We start from the raw sequence: 13714 nt of genomic DNA on the forward strand, positions 1-13714 counted from the left end.
GCAGAGTAGACTCTCACACAAAGCTGCAGTGGACCGAGAGAAAGAAACCTTGCATCAATACCGCTCGAAACCATGCAAGGCTCCATGACGTGTCTTTCAGCAAGCCAGGAGGATAAAAGCATCAGCTTCTCCAGGCCGAGCGCCAACAATCATAAATCAAGTCCGGCACTCTTCTTCTGCGTAGCTCTTGCCGGCTGCTTCCTTTTGCAGAGTATATGCGCAACGAGATGTTCAAAGTGAAAATTTGTGTCTCAAATAAGGCTTCTTGAGACAGATGCTCTAATCTAAAGCATTTTATTGTACAAACAAAGGAAAAACAGTTTCAGCCTGGAGAGAACTCCATTTTGCTTCCTCCAGCCTACAGAAACACAACAGCAATAACAATATACACAAAGGAACACCCAAATGTGGGTGGAGCATCCACTGTCAGAACATACTTCCTGTGGACTGTTAACTCTGTGTTAACCAGAAACCACTACACGCCATTCCTCAATTCTGCATGACTGCACCCTCCGACTGCAGTCCTATGTGACACTGTTAAGGGGCTCTCTGGAGAGATTTCGCAGGGATACAGGGAGCGTTAGGGAGCCTGGCTGGTAGTTGGCAGGGTAGACCGGGTTTACAATCTGCCTTCTGCTTACATAGCCGTTAGACGCAACCCATAATGATAATTTTGGTATTCTGGGAATCTTTAAGTCATATATCTTTCACCTACCCAGCTGACCTTGTCGCCAAGACTTTCTTACAGAAGAATGCAAAGTTTTTAGCAGCATAAAAGTCCATTGATTCTTTGCCTCAGGGTTTTACTTCCAGTTATCACAAACAAGAACAGATCAAGGCAGCTGAAGGCAGTTATGCCCAAGCAGATTTCATTGACAGAATTCAGTCGCTTGTCATCTGCATGCTGAATGAAATAAATCCGAAAAAGGTGACTAGGGAGGAAGCAAAACATTAAGATCCCTATAAAGAACAAGCTTTTCAGCTGCGCCCGAAACTCTTGATGTGACCAAAGTGACCCTGAAAGGGTTTTCACCACCTTTTGAATCATGAACACTTGTAAACCCAAGAGGGTGCAAATTATTGCAACCATTACAGCAATTACAATGTAGTTGACAGCTTTCACTGGGTCACTGTTGAACTCCTGGTGAAATTCAAAACACATTCCATTTGCATAAACCCCCGTTTTCCCGTACCAGCACAATATTACTGGCACCACAATGACAATAGCCAGAATCCACACAGCTATGCTGGTCGCCACAGCATGCAAATTCCTGTAGAATTCCACTTTGTCCTTCCACTGAAAGAAGATAAGGCACCTGATTACCAAGAAAATCATATAGAACAGGAAAGTGAGGTACATGTGGAAGTGTATCATTCCGCTCACAACTTTGCAAAAGGGTGTTCCAAAGATCCATTTTTTGGTGGCGTAGTAATACAGGCGAAACGGCACAGTCACAAGGAAGAGACTGTGGACTACCACTAAGTTTATGACTGCTGTTGTAGTCACTGATAAGGCATTCATTTTCAGTAGCAAAAAGGACATTTTGATGACTCCACACACACCTCCGATAAACACCACCGTGTATATTGTGATCAAGGCGATGTGAGCGGAATCTATTGAGTTGAAGTTCTGTTGAGGCTCTGACGTTGAGCTAGGAAGGAGCTCTCTCCGTCTATCCATGCTTCTAGAATCTTCTTTTATCACAGCCTGTTTGGGAGTGGGGAAACAGAGAGAAAGAAAGAAAGAAACCAATTTCATTAAAGTTTCCAAGGCACATGTTGGAAGTAGAATCTTTTGGACAAAGCGCTAGAGATAAGTCTTTATGGCTACCTGAGGTATGGTTGAACATGAAAGCAACCAGAACACAAACTGTTATCCTTTGACACTCACATGAAAAAAAGAATAATCACTTTCTTCTGTTTAAATGCAGGCTTATGTGAGATAAGTCATGAAGAAATTTATCTCTATGCATGCTTCCTCATGGAAAGAACATCTCTCTGTGAGATAAAATTTTTGCATGACACTGAGTCAATAAAATAAAGAGACCTCATCATGGGCATTAATGAATACATGAAGTTTTCAAAATGGGCAATTATTATTTTATGCAATAGAGCTCACCCCATTACACACTCTGCTTAATCTAGAATTTTGAAAGTTTCACCCTAAACACAGAAAGTATTTTCTTTCTTTGTTAGCTTCTACTTAAAAAAACAAAACCCATCCTAAAACACATTTGGACTCCTCTCCTTGCTGCTTAAGGTATATTTGGCAAGTGTTATTTCCCCTCATAACAGACCCTTTGGGGGAAGTCTTATGTTTTAAAAGTATCAAACTGCTTCCACGTACATGCCTTGCAGGCATTCAAAGAACACAGGATGTGATAAAGCACTTTATGTGTGGGGTTGTGCATGCCAGCCAAAACCTTCTGGGGCTGAGCAGGAAGGGACTATTAGTTTGGCTGAGAGCACACAGAATGCTCTTTGTGATCAGGGCCCCTGATAATGGAGGGTTCCCAGTTGTGGGGAGATTTGTAAGCGTGTTCATGTTTAGAAGCCGCCTTCACTAGGAGAGCAGATTGCCGGATTAGCCTGACCCAACAGGCTCTTCTTATCTTCTTAAATCTAAGAGATAATGAAGGCTCCATTGTAGATGGCAACTTTTTGGGGGCCGAGGCCTAACCATGCACAAAGAGATAGGAAGTACTAACCAGGGATGAAAGCATTTCTTGCTGTGCTGGCTCAGTCCATTACTGGTCAAACTGAATGTCCCAAGTTGGAGGAGCTTGATTGTAACAGGACCAAGACCAGGAACAGGATGCCCAGGTGTGCCTAGATCGCATTGTGAACAGAAATGTTCGGAGCTGAGAATCAATGCTGCTAACTGCATAATAAACAGCTAGGAGTGATTTTTGGTTTCAGAATGCTCAACAGCGGAAGACGTCCATGTTTTCAAACTGTGTGCCTCCTTTGTTTCCAGTACACAGTGGTCTACACTCTATAAGTGTCTTAAACCAAAGACAAAATATGTGATGCAGTTTAAGGTAAGTATGTTTGCATGTTCTTGTATTTTATTGTGGTGTGTCGCATTTGGACTTCAGGGCTCAGGGACAACCAATCAATATGGGTGTTTAATGCTAGGTAAAGGTAAAGGTACCCCTGACCATTAGGTGCAGTCGTGGACAACTCTGGGGTTGTGCGCTCATCTCGCTCTATAGGCCGAGGGAGCTGGCGTTTGTCCGCAGACAGCTTCCGGGTCATGTGGCCAGCATGACTAAGCCACTTCTGGCAAACCAGAGCAGCGCACTGAAACGCCATTTACCTTCCTGCCGGAGCGGTACCTATTTATCTACTTGCAATTTGATGTGCTTTTGAACTGCTAGGTGGGGAGGAATTGGGAATGAACAACGGGAGCTCACCCCGTCGCGGGGAATGAACCGCCGACCTTCTGATCAGCAAGTCCAAGGCTCAGTGGTTTAGACCACAGAGCCACCCGTGTCCCTTTTAATGCTATGTACCGGTATGTATCTGTACGTTTCCGAGCACAATTCAAAGTGTTGGTGCTGACCTTTAAAGCCCTAAACGGCCTCGGTCCTGTATACCTGAAGGAGCGTCTCCACCCCCATCGTTCTGCCCGGACACTGAGGTCCAGTGCCGAGGGCCTTCTGGCGGTTCCCTCACTGCGAGAAGCAAAGCTACAGGGAACCAGGCAGAGGGCCTTCTCGGTAGTGGCGCCCGCCCTGTGGAACGCCCTCCCATCACAGGTCAAGGAGATAAACAACTACCTGACATTCAGAAAATACCTGAAGGCAGCCCCTTTCAGGGAAGTTTTTAATGTGTGATGTTTTTGTATCTGATTTTTGTTGGAAGCCGCCCAGAGTGGCTGGAGAAATCCAGCCAGATGGGCGGGGTACAAATAATAATAACTATTATTATTATTATTATTATTATTATTATTATTAATCCCCAGAAGTCTGTTGGTCTGCAATGCTGTATAAATGTGTTTTGCCGTCAGGAAATGGCCTCTTTCTAAGTCTGCTTACCATGAAGAATGTTGACTTTGAAAGGAAGTGTGCAATAATTTCTACAGTGCACCACCTTATGTTATCCACATCCTCTTATTTCATGTGGCCTTTACAAGCATGGACCACAATTTGATACGTTTAAAAAGGGATGCGGACAGCAGACCAGCTAAAAAGAAGTAAAATGAAAATCAAACCACAAGATTCAATGTGCAACTAGGGACTTGCGTAAGCATTTTGCTAAGGTTACATGTGTGCAGATGGCAGGGATAACGCCAAGATCTATAGGCTGCCTATCTATTCCACAAGGAGCTCAGTGGAACAAAGAAAAGAGGAAACTGTGAGAGAAAGAGAAAGAGATGCACCATCAGCCCAGCAGTCATCATTGCCCACAAGAAGGGAACTTGTTCTGCAGTAATGCCACTCACTGCCCAGCTCAAGAGAAGCTCTCATCCACATTTGTATAAATAATGTTATGAGTTTGTGGGTGCTAGGCTCCTACAATCCCTGGATTTAGTAAGTGTTAGAATTTAATCAAGCCTTGGGGTATTAAGCTGTGTGACAGACTACTTTAATCACTCAATGTAGCAAGTTAAAAGCTAATTAAGTCAGACTAGTTTCCTCTTGAGGTGATAAGTCTTGAGGTGATGGGTCAATTCCAAAGCATCAAATAAACAGACAAAGCCAGAGTTTGGAGTTAGGAGTTATATGAACTGGAAGTCGTGATGGTACCAGGCAGGAAAGCAGAAAGCAAAGGGACGGAGCAAAGGTGGATTTCTCTTTGAATCAGAGGCTGCAGCTATGGGAGAAACAAGAACCCTTTTGAGGTGTTGAGGCTGCGAACTCTCCATCGTAGGCTCGGGTTGTGTGGTGTAGTGGTTAAGAGCGGTAGACTCGTAATCTGGTGAACCTGGTTTGCGTCTCCGCTCCTCCACATGCAGCTGCTGGGTGACCTTGGGCTAGTCACACTTCTCTGAAGTCTCTCAGCCCCACTCACCTCACAGAGTGTTTGTTGTGGGGGGAGGAAGGGAAAGGAGAATGTTAGCCGCCTTGAGACTCCTGAAGGGGAGTGAAAAGCGGGATATCAAATCCAAACTCTCATATATATGTGTAAATAAACCATTTATCCTAAAGACACCACAGCTTCTGCTGTGCCTCATTTCCATGGAATCTCGCACCTCTCAGAGATTGGGGTCATGTGCAACAATATCGTTCCAGACTAGTGTGCTACCCCACCTTTGTTAAAAAATAATCAGAACTCCTCAGGGCAGAAGTTGCCCACACCAGACGCCGGTGCAGATCAATGCTCTTTGGCAGTGTATCAGAAACTACCTAAGCAGCAAGAGATGTACTTTTTTGTATTCAGCATCTCTGCATAACATTGAAATAGTCGCAGGTGGGTAGAAGGTGCTCGATTGTACTTATAGTTGGTTTATTAATAGCTTTGGGGCTGCATAAATTGGACTACCTTAATGGGGGTAGAAGAGTTAAGCCTGCCAATGTATTTATCAAGAATAAAGCCCACTTTTCCAGATGTAAGCAGGGAAATCTCTGCGGGCAGGATATACTTTAACTGTGCCTGCATTCAAGTGTTCCTCTTTAACAGAGCTCAGCAACCTTTTTTAGCTGTGGGCCGGTCCACAGTCCCTCAGACCATGTAGTGGGCTGGACTATTTTTTTGGGGGGGGGGGAATGAATGAATTCTTATGCCCAACAAATAACCTAGAGATGCATTTTAAATAAAAGCACACAATCTACTCATGTCAAAACACGCTGATTCCCGGACCGCCCACAGGCCGGATTGAGAAGGCGATTGGGCTGCATCTGGCCCCCGGGCCTTAGGTTGCCTATCCCTGCTCTTTAATCATCAGCTCCTGTAAGGACGTTCAGTGGTTGCTCATGAGTAAAGCGCCAAACGCAGAACTTCTATAAACTAGTTCTTTATTGTGCAAAGCTATATACACTGCAGCAAAAGTTCAAACGTCCATCTCATCCCTCCGCAGAGTCCAGGAATGAACCCTTCCGGTTCTTTGTCCAGCAAAAAAGGCGCGGGATTCTGAACCCCCGCCTCCCCCTTCTACGTCCTTCCTGCCTGCTCCCTCGGAGTGTGGGAACCTGACCCTGTTCCCCCGCTATCCCCTCGGCGCTGAGGCTCTGTGATCCTGTCAGAGCCCCTGCACCGCCTTCCTGCCTCCGACTCCCCCTCCCCACTGGAGGAATTGTTGCTTCCGGCAGAGGAGGGGGAGGACGAGCTGGTGAATAGTGCTGGGGGTTCCCTGTACTGCAAACGATCCCGGGATGCTGCCTGTCGTGGGTAGAGGGGTTTCCTGACAGCTCCCAACATTTCTTCAAAATGAAAGCACATATTTTCAGGACTTTAATTGAATCAGAGAGGCCAGATCTTGCCCAACAATTCCTTGAAAGTGACTAAGGCGAAAGTGATTGAAATGAACAGTGTGCTTTTTCCCCCCCTACAAAGGAACTTAACAAGACTCTTGGTAGTGTGAGCACACATGCGTTTTGAAGGCCAGTCACCATCCTGCCCTTTCATATAAACTGGCATTCTAAATTGACACTGAGCCCTTAATGCCAGCTCACATGATCTGGGTGGTGATAATTTCAGAAGGGAAGTTTATTTTTAACAGCTGCACTTTTCTAACCAGCTGCCACGAGCCTAATATTATCTCTTCCTTCTGATTTTTGCTGGCTCATATCTATCAAATATTATTAGGTTCTCACCAGACAATGCTTTTCATCAAGCATCTGGTACAGCAGTTGGTGTTATCATGCTCTTAATTTTTTTTTTTAAAAAAAGCCCAGATTCTGATGACACAAACATTCAGGAAAGAGTGAATGGCAGGTATAAAAATTTGCTGTTGCTAAGGATACCATTAGAACACTTGTGGGGAACTAAGCAAGTCTGACTTTGCTGGCTCTTCCTTGACTATAAACTATTTGCAGTGGGTGGTGTGTGAGAGAAGGAGAGAGAGAGAGAGAGAAGTGGGGTTCACTTGTGTACACATGACTAGTTTAATTAAATGTGGTTTATGGCTCTTTATCTCAATTTGGATGAAAGCCGGGGGGGTTGGGGGGACGCATCAAAACAATATTTTGTAAGAAACAAAAGGATAGCTAATAAAATATAGATATGAATTGTGGCTAATGCCTTGTGTTCACTGCTTCTCAAATCAATGGTGGGAACACACTGAATGCAGGGTCAAAGAGAGCATCTGAACAGCCAGAGAGAGTGTAGGACTATCCTTCCATTGGGTTGAATCCAGTCTAAGTTTGTTGAAATGAGTTCAAATTTTAATAAATGGGACTTTACTCATGACTAACGTTCTACATTAATTCCCACAGACCCTCCAAGTGTTCCTATTTTCCAGGGATGTGCCTGATTTAGAGAAGGCATCCTGGTTTCTGGTTTGATCTCGGAATGTCCCACTTTTCCTTAGGATGTCCCTTTTTTCATTGGAGAAGTGTTGGAGGGTATGGAATTATCCGACCCCTGAGCCATCCGAAGGCAATGGTTGAAAAATTCTTAGTGCAATCTTACACTGCTGAACTGGTTCAATTTTGTTGCTACAACTCATAAATAAAATTCAGTTTCAAAATACTAATTTAGCAAAGACTAGAGAAGTCTTTACAGGGACGCAGATGTTGCTGTGGGTTAAAACACTGAGCCTAGGGCTTGCTGATCAGAAGGTTGGTGGTTCGAATCCCCACAAAGGGGTGAACTCCCATTGCTCAGTCCCTGCTCCTGCCAACCTAGCAGTTCGAAAGCACGTCAAAGTGCAAGTAGATAAATAGGTACCGCTCCGGCAGGAAGGCAAACGGTGTTTCCGTGCGCTGCTCTGGTTTGCCACATGCTGGCCACATGACCCGGAAGCTGTACACCGGCTCCCTCGGCCAGTAACGCAAAATGAGCGCCGCAACCCCAGAGTCGTCCGCGACTGGACCTAATGGTCAGGGGTCCCTTTACCTTTACTCTTTTGAGAAGTCTTTCTTTTCATTAGAGAAATGTTGGGTATGTTCCCATAGTATCTAAAGTTTGACTAGCTTAGACTGGACTCAACCCTGAAAAACATAGAGACCAACCACAATAAATATCTTCCTTAGAAAAGCACCAGAGCTTCTCTCCTCCTTGTCTGACACATGGTGGAGCTTCTTCTCCTCTTCCTGCGCACAGACCCTTCCACTGGGCCACAAGGCGCTCTTAGTGGGATATGCACCTTCTCGCCTTACTCACTGTGCTCTACTAGCATGCCCCTACACTGTGGCAGTTATGCCACCTGCATGCTCCTACACCTCTCTCTTCTTCTCAGTGGCCCTGTTTTAGCCACAATCCTGCTAGCGCTCACCACCTGAGTTTGCTATTAGAAGGAGGATCGTAAAATGTAAGGAGGTGGAAGGATTGCAGAACAGCAATTGCATTCTTTCTTTCTTTTTATGGGCAAAAGTATTATCTAATTCTGAAAAAAAGAAAGCACAGCACTGAACAAGCACTTTCAAGATCACTCCACTCCGCTGACTTCTGAATCTTGAGACAATAAGATGTTTATGGCTAAGCTCAAATATTTCCTGCATTCTGAAGCTGATTTTGTCAACAAGGGTGTGTATGGATGGAAAAATATTCTGTATCTCTCACAGTTCCCCTTTTAAATAAGGGGTGGCCAACTCCCAAGAGACTGAGATCTACTCGCACAGTTAAAAACAGGCAATGTGGGGTTCAGGTCAAACTTGTTGAGCTTTTTTTAGGGAGGAGGAAAGCCATGTTTTGGGGGGGGGGTGCAGGGCAAAGATATTGAGCTACCCCTCCCAGTTTGATGTCATCTGCAAATCTGATGAGCACCCCCTCAATTCCTTCATCCAAGTCATTTATAAAGATGTTAAACAACAAAGCGCCCAGGATGGAACCCTGTGGCACCCCACTTTTTTCCAGGATGATGAGGAACCATAGCAAGTACTCTTTGGGTTCGGTCAACCAGTTACAAATCCACCTAACAGTTACCTCATCCAGACCAAATTTTACCAGCTTCCTTGCTAGAATATCATGGGGGACTTTGTCAAAAGCCTTACTGAAATCAAGATACACTATGTCCACAGCATTTCCCTGATCCACCAAGCTTGTAATTCCAAAGAAAGAAAGAAAGAAAGAAAGAAAGAAAGAAAGAAAGAAAGAAAGAAAGAAAGAAAGAAAGAAATCAGTTTGGTCTGGCATGACTTATTTTTGAGAAACCCATGCTAGGTCTTAGTAATCACAATATCCTTTTTCTAAATGCTCACAGACCGACTGTTGAATTACCTGTTCTAGGAACTTCCCTGGTATCAGTGTCAAGCTCACTGGTTGGTCTTCCTTTTTCCCCTTTTGAAGATGGGGAAGACAACATTTGCTTGCCTCCAGTCTGTAGGGTCCTCAGCTGTTCTCCAAGAATTCTCAAAGATAATAGACAAGGGCTCTGAAATTACATCCGCAAGCTCCTTTAGTATCCTCGGGTGCAGCTCATCAGGCCCTGGAGATTTGCATTCATTTAAAGTAGCTTGGTGTTCCCTTACTACCGGTACCTCTTTTCCTATCTTGGGCTGCAGCTCCCTCCTTGCATCATTTATTCTGTTATCACCAGGTTGGGCATCACTTTCCTTTTGGGTGAAGACAGAGACAAAATAGGTGTTGAGGAGTTCTGCCTTTTCTCTGTCACCCAATAGCATCTCTCTGTGTTCCCCACGCAGAGGACCTACCACTTCCTTGTTTTTCCTCTTACTTCGGACATAGTCGAAGAAACCTTCATTATTATTTCTAACCTCTCTTGCAAGCCTGACTTTCCCCCTGCAACTGTTGGCTACTCATGTGTACTCCTCCTTTGTGATTTCCCTTTCCTTCCATTTCTTATACACGCCCTTCTTAACTCTCAGCTCATCTGTAAGCTCCTTATGCAGCCACATCGGTTTCCTTAGATGCCTCCCACTTTTCTTTCTGGTTGGAATTGTCTACATTCAGGCCTTCAATATTTCTCCTTTTAGAAACTCCCATCCTTATTGGACTCCCTTCTCTTTGAGTATTTCTGACCATGGGATCGCACCCAGTAGCTCCTTCAGCTTTTCGAAATTGGCCTTCTTAAAGTCCAGAGTGCGTGTCCGACTACACTCAGTTTTCCCTTGCCTCTGTATCATGAAACCCAGGAGAACATGATCACTTCCTCCCAAGTTTCTGAGCGCTTGTTGCACATTTTACGCTGAAAAAAACATACTGTCCCCCCGCCCCCGGTTGTTTTGTTATATCTGAGAAAGCAAGCTACACTGCCATTGTTTAACATATTTGCAAGTGCTTACCTGGTTCTCATAATTCTGAAAAAATCCATCTTTGTGAAGGAGAGTGAAAAATTAATCTGGCAAATGAAAGCTCAAGTGCTGCGACCAAGTGCTCTTGTTGCTGCTGTACCTAAACTGCGACAAGAACCACAAAACCACAAAGAGCTTACGCCCACAGTGTGGGTCTGATCTCACAGTCTGTTGATAAAAATGTCCACTTGAATGTTTCCTATTTGCAAAAACACTCCAAGATACCACCCAAACCCAAGTGACCTGGACAAACACCGTGCATTCAGAGACTACCAGGTGCCTATAGTCTTATAAGGCTAGTAAGCAGGGATGTTCAGCAAATATTATCTTATTATGCATTATTTTCATTTATTTTGTATTTATACCCCACCTTTTCTTCAAGGAGCGAAAGGTGCACATCTTTCTCCCCCTCCTCATGCAATCCCTGCAACAACCCTGTGAGGTAGGATAGGCTAAGGGGCAATGATTGGCCCAGGGAAACTCAGTGAGCTTCCTGGCTGAGTGGGATTTTGCACCCTGCTTGCACACTAACCCAGTTATACCCACTGGCTGAATAAGAAGAAGAAGAAGAATATTACAATACAGTAATACATCAAGGGCTTGTCTGCACCAGAGCAAAATCTGGACCCCCATCCCAATATTGTCCAGGACCTTCCCCCTTTAAATGCATTTTTTTTAATTAAAAAAGTTCCTGACTGTTTCAATTTCCAAAGATCAAAAAAATCTCACATTTAAAGGGGGGAAAGCTGCAGGCCAAGACTGGGATGGGGAGGACATCCTATTGACACCCATACATTGGTGAGGACGCAAGCCAGTGCAAATCCACATTTTGCTCCAGCATGGACAAGCCCATAGACTGCTTCTCTACATTTCAGTTCTCCGTTGGTGTTCCCAAGAAATACTTCCTTCCATACATCAACCTAAAGAAAATGTTGGTGATGTCACCATTCCACAGCCTCTCCATGGAAGTTATTTGCAAGCTTGGCAGAAGACTCTTAGGAAGAAAAGGGGGAGAGAGGTGGGTGGGATGGGGAGATAGGTGGGGTGGGGTGACGATGTTTTTATTTTGGAACCATCCTTTATCACGCACAAAAAGGGTCAGGTACCCCACCCACTTTTCACTCCAAATAGCACCCCTTTTATCAGAAGTCCCACCCTTACATATACATTTTATATCAAGATAGATAGATAGATAGATAGATAGATAGATAGATAGATAGAGTTTGTTTTAGGGTAAAGGTAAAGGGGCCCCTGACCATTAGGTCCAGTCGTGTCTGACTCTGGGGTTGCGGTGCTCATCTCGCTTTATTGGCCGAGGGAGCCGGCGTACAGCTTCCAGGTCATGTGGCCAGCATGACTAAGCCACTTCTGGCAAACCAGAGCAGCGCACGGAAACGCCGTTTACCTTCCCACCGGAGTGGTACCTATTTATCTACTTGCACTTTGACGTGCTTTCAAACTACTAGGTGGGCAGGAGCAGGGACCGAGCAACGGGAGCTCACCCTGTCGCGGGGATTCGAACTGCCGACCTTCTGATCGGCAGGCCCTAGGCTGTCTCACTGCTCTCAATCTGAGGGCGTAGGTTTCTAGTTCTTCCATCCTATGGTGTGGGTACAAATCCTAAACATTGTTCCCCTTTATATCTCACCCCTTGGGTGTGTGGAGAGCTCTGCTTCAGGTGTAGCCTAATGTTTGAAATTCTCCACTGCACCTGGGCATATTGAAGTGCTCTGCCAGTAGAAATAAGGAACATGGGTGGCCCACACCTTCACCCAAAGGCATGAGGGACACCTTGACCAATAGCAGCAGATATGGAGGGGTCTTCCCCCCTCCTACCAACTCAATTAATGAGCTTATTGGAAGATGTGTATGCTGCCTCTGAGCCAGGGCACATGAGAGCATCCATGGTCACTTGTCTTAAGCTGTTGACTGTGGTGTCCTGTACTGACTCTAAGCCTATGCAGGTATTGGATACTGTTCCTCCACATGCTGCCCTAGTTCCTGCAGCGTCAGAAGAGGAGTGCACTGCTGAAGACCTTCAAGAAATCTATTTAGGTGTGTGTACAGTATTTCTTCTGACTGATCCAGGTTCTTCTGCCCGAGGATGTTAGACCCATTGTTGCAAATTGGATCGCTCCTGGTATGTTCAATAAATCTTGGGGCTCATCCATGCAGAAACCCCAAAGGACCTTTGTTCTAATTCAGCAGTAAACAACGGATTTTTCCCAGGGAAAACAGCAGGACAAAAGAAAAATCTCTCAGACCAGTGCCAAGAAACCATGGGGCAAACAGAAGTGCAAATGAGCCCTACACTAACCCTGAGAGAATCTGTGCACTCTCTGAGTGCATGCCTCCACACAGCCCAGTTTCTAGTTCTGTAGATAGTGTTGCAGAAACAGGTTCCTCAATGAGGAAGGAGAAGTATTTCATGAGCCAGTGACCCCGATATCTGAGGAAGAGCCTATCTATGAAGAAATGTCCCCATAGATGTCCCAAGGAGAATATCGCAATCGATGTCCACAGAGTGATGACCTAAGGGGGACTTTTGGGGGCAGAAGGAAGCTGGCTTTACGGCTTCAGATTACTGTCTTGCCTGCCTATGTTTGATGTCATCCAAACAGAAGACAACAGTGTTTAATTCCCAATAAAATCTCGAATTATAATATTATGTCTTTATTAGTGTTATGGCTTCCTTACCGGAAAAGATATAACCAGGGGCAGTTTTGGAGGGGTTGGGCCCTGCTTAGTTAGCAAAGCTAACTAAAAACCAACGGTGAATCTACAGTGGTCGGTTATAACGTTAAAAATGTGTTATGGAAATGTGACACCGAAGGGCGCTGCAAAGTAGTGATCCATCGGCAATGGAAAATTGCATTGCAAGCTATTTAACTCTTTTTAATAGCCTTTGATAGCAGATCAGTGTAGATCTAGCCCAAGTTAAAGTGTGGCTTGTAAGCCAAGTTGCTTATGCACTGTGATAACTGGCCAGGATTCACTTTAAAAGAAACAAAATATTTGCATCAGATAGCAATTCACAATGACAAGCAGATTTAGCAGGTGGGGCCTGTGGGCACATGGCTGGCTTAAGCTGCTGCTAGGTTGTTCTTTTCCTCAGTTTGGTTCAAAGATGGTTTGGAGAATCATAGAATCCTAGAGTTGGAAGAGACCACAAGGGCCATCCAGTCCAACCCCCTGCCAAGCAGGAAACACCATCAAAGCATTCCTGACAGATGGCTGTCAAGCCTCCGCTTAAAGACCTCCAAAGAAGGAGACTCCACCACACTCCTTGGCAGCAAATTCCACTGTCGAACAGCTCTTACTGTCAGGAAGTTCTTCTTAATGTTTAGGTGGAATCT

General features: G+C 44.9%; 1 protein-coding gene across 3 annotated transcripts; it reads right to left on the minus strand.

Annotated features, from left to right (window-relative positions):
- Positions 1-448: 448 nt before the first annotated feature.
- GPR141 (G protein-coupled receptor 141) lies at positions 449-10371 on the minus strand. 3 transcript variants are annotated; one of them, XM_033166274.1, is made up of 2 exons: positions 10350-10371; positions 449-1708 (listed from the first exon to the last, which is right to left on the minus strand). In XM_033166274.1, the coding sequence occupies exon 2, from the start codon at positions 1679-1681 to the stop codon at positions 764-766; it is 918 nt and encodes a 305-aa protein (XP_033022165.1). In that variant the 5' UTR covers positions 1682-1708; positions 10350-10371; the 3' UTR covers positions 449-763. The 3 variants fall into 3 exon arrangements, with proteins under 3 accessions (XP_033022165.1, XP_033022164.1, XP_033022162.1); XM_033166273.1 differs by lacking the exon at positions 10350-10371 and adding an exon at positions 9325-9401; XM_033166271.1 differs by lacking the exon at positions 10350-10371 and adding an exon at positions 2709-2824.
- Between the last annotated feature and the right edge of the window lie 3343 nt (positions 10372-13714).

Source organism: Lacerta agilis, chromosome 12, assembly GCF_009819535.1.
Source record: "Lacerta agilis isolate rLacAgi1 chromosome 12, rLacAgi1.pri, whole genome shotgun sequence".
Lineage (NCBI taxonomy): Eukaryota > Metazoa > Chordata > Lepidosauria > Squamata > Lacertidae > Lacerta > Lacerta agilis.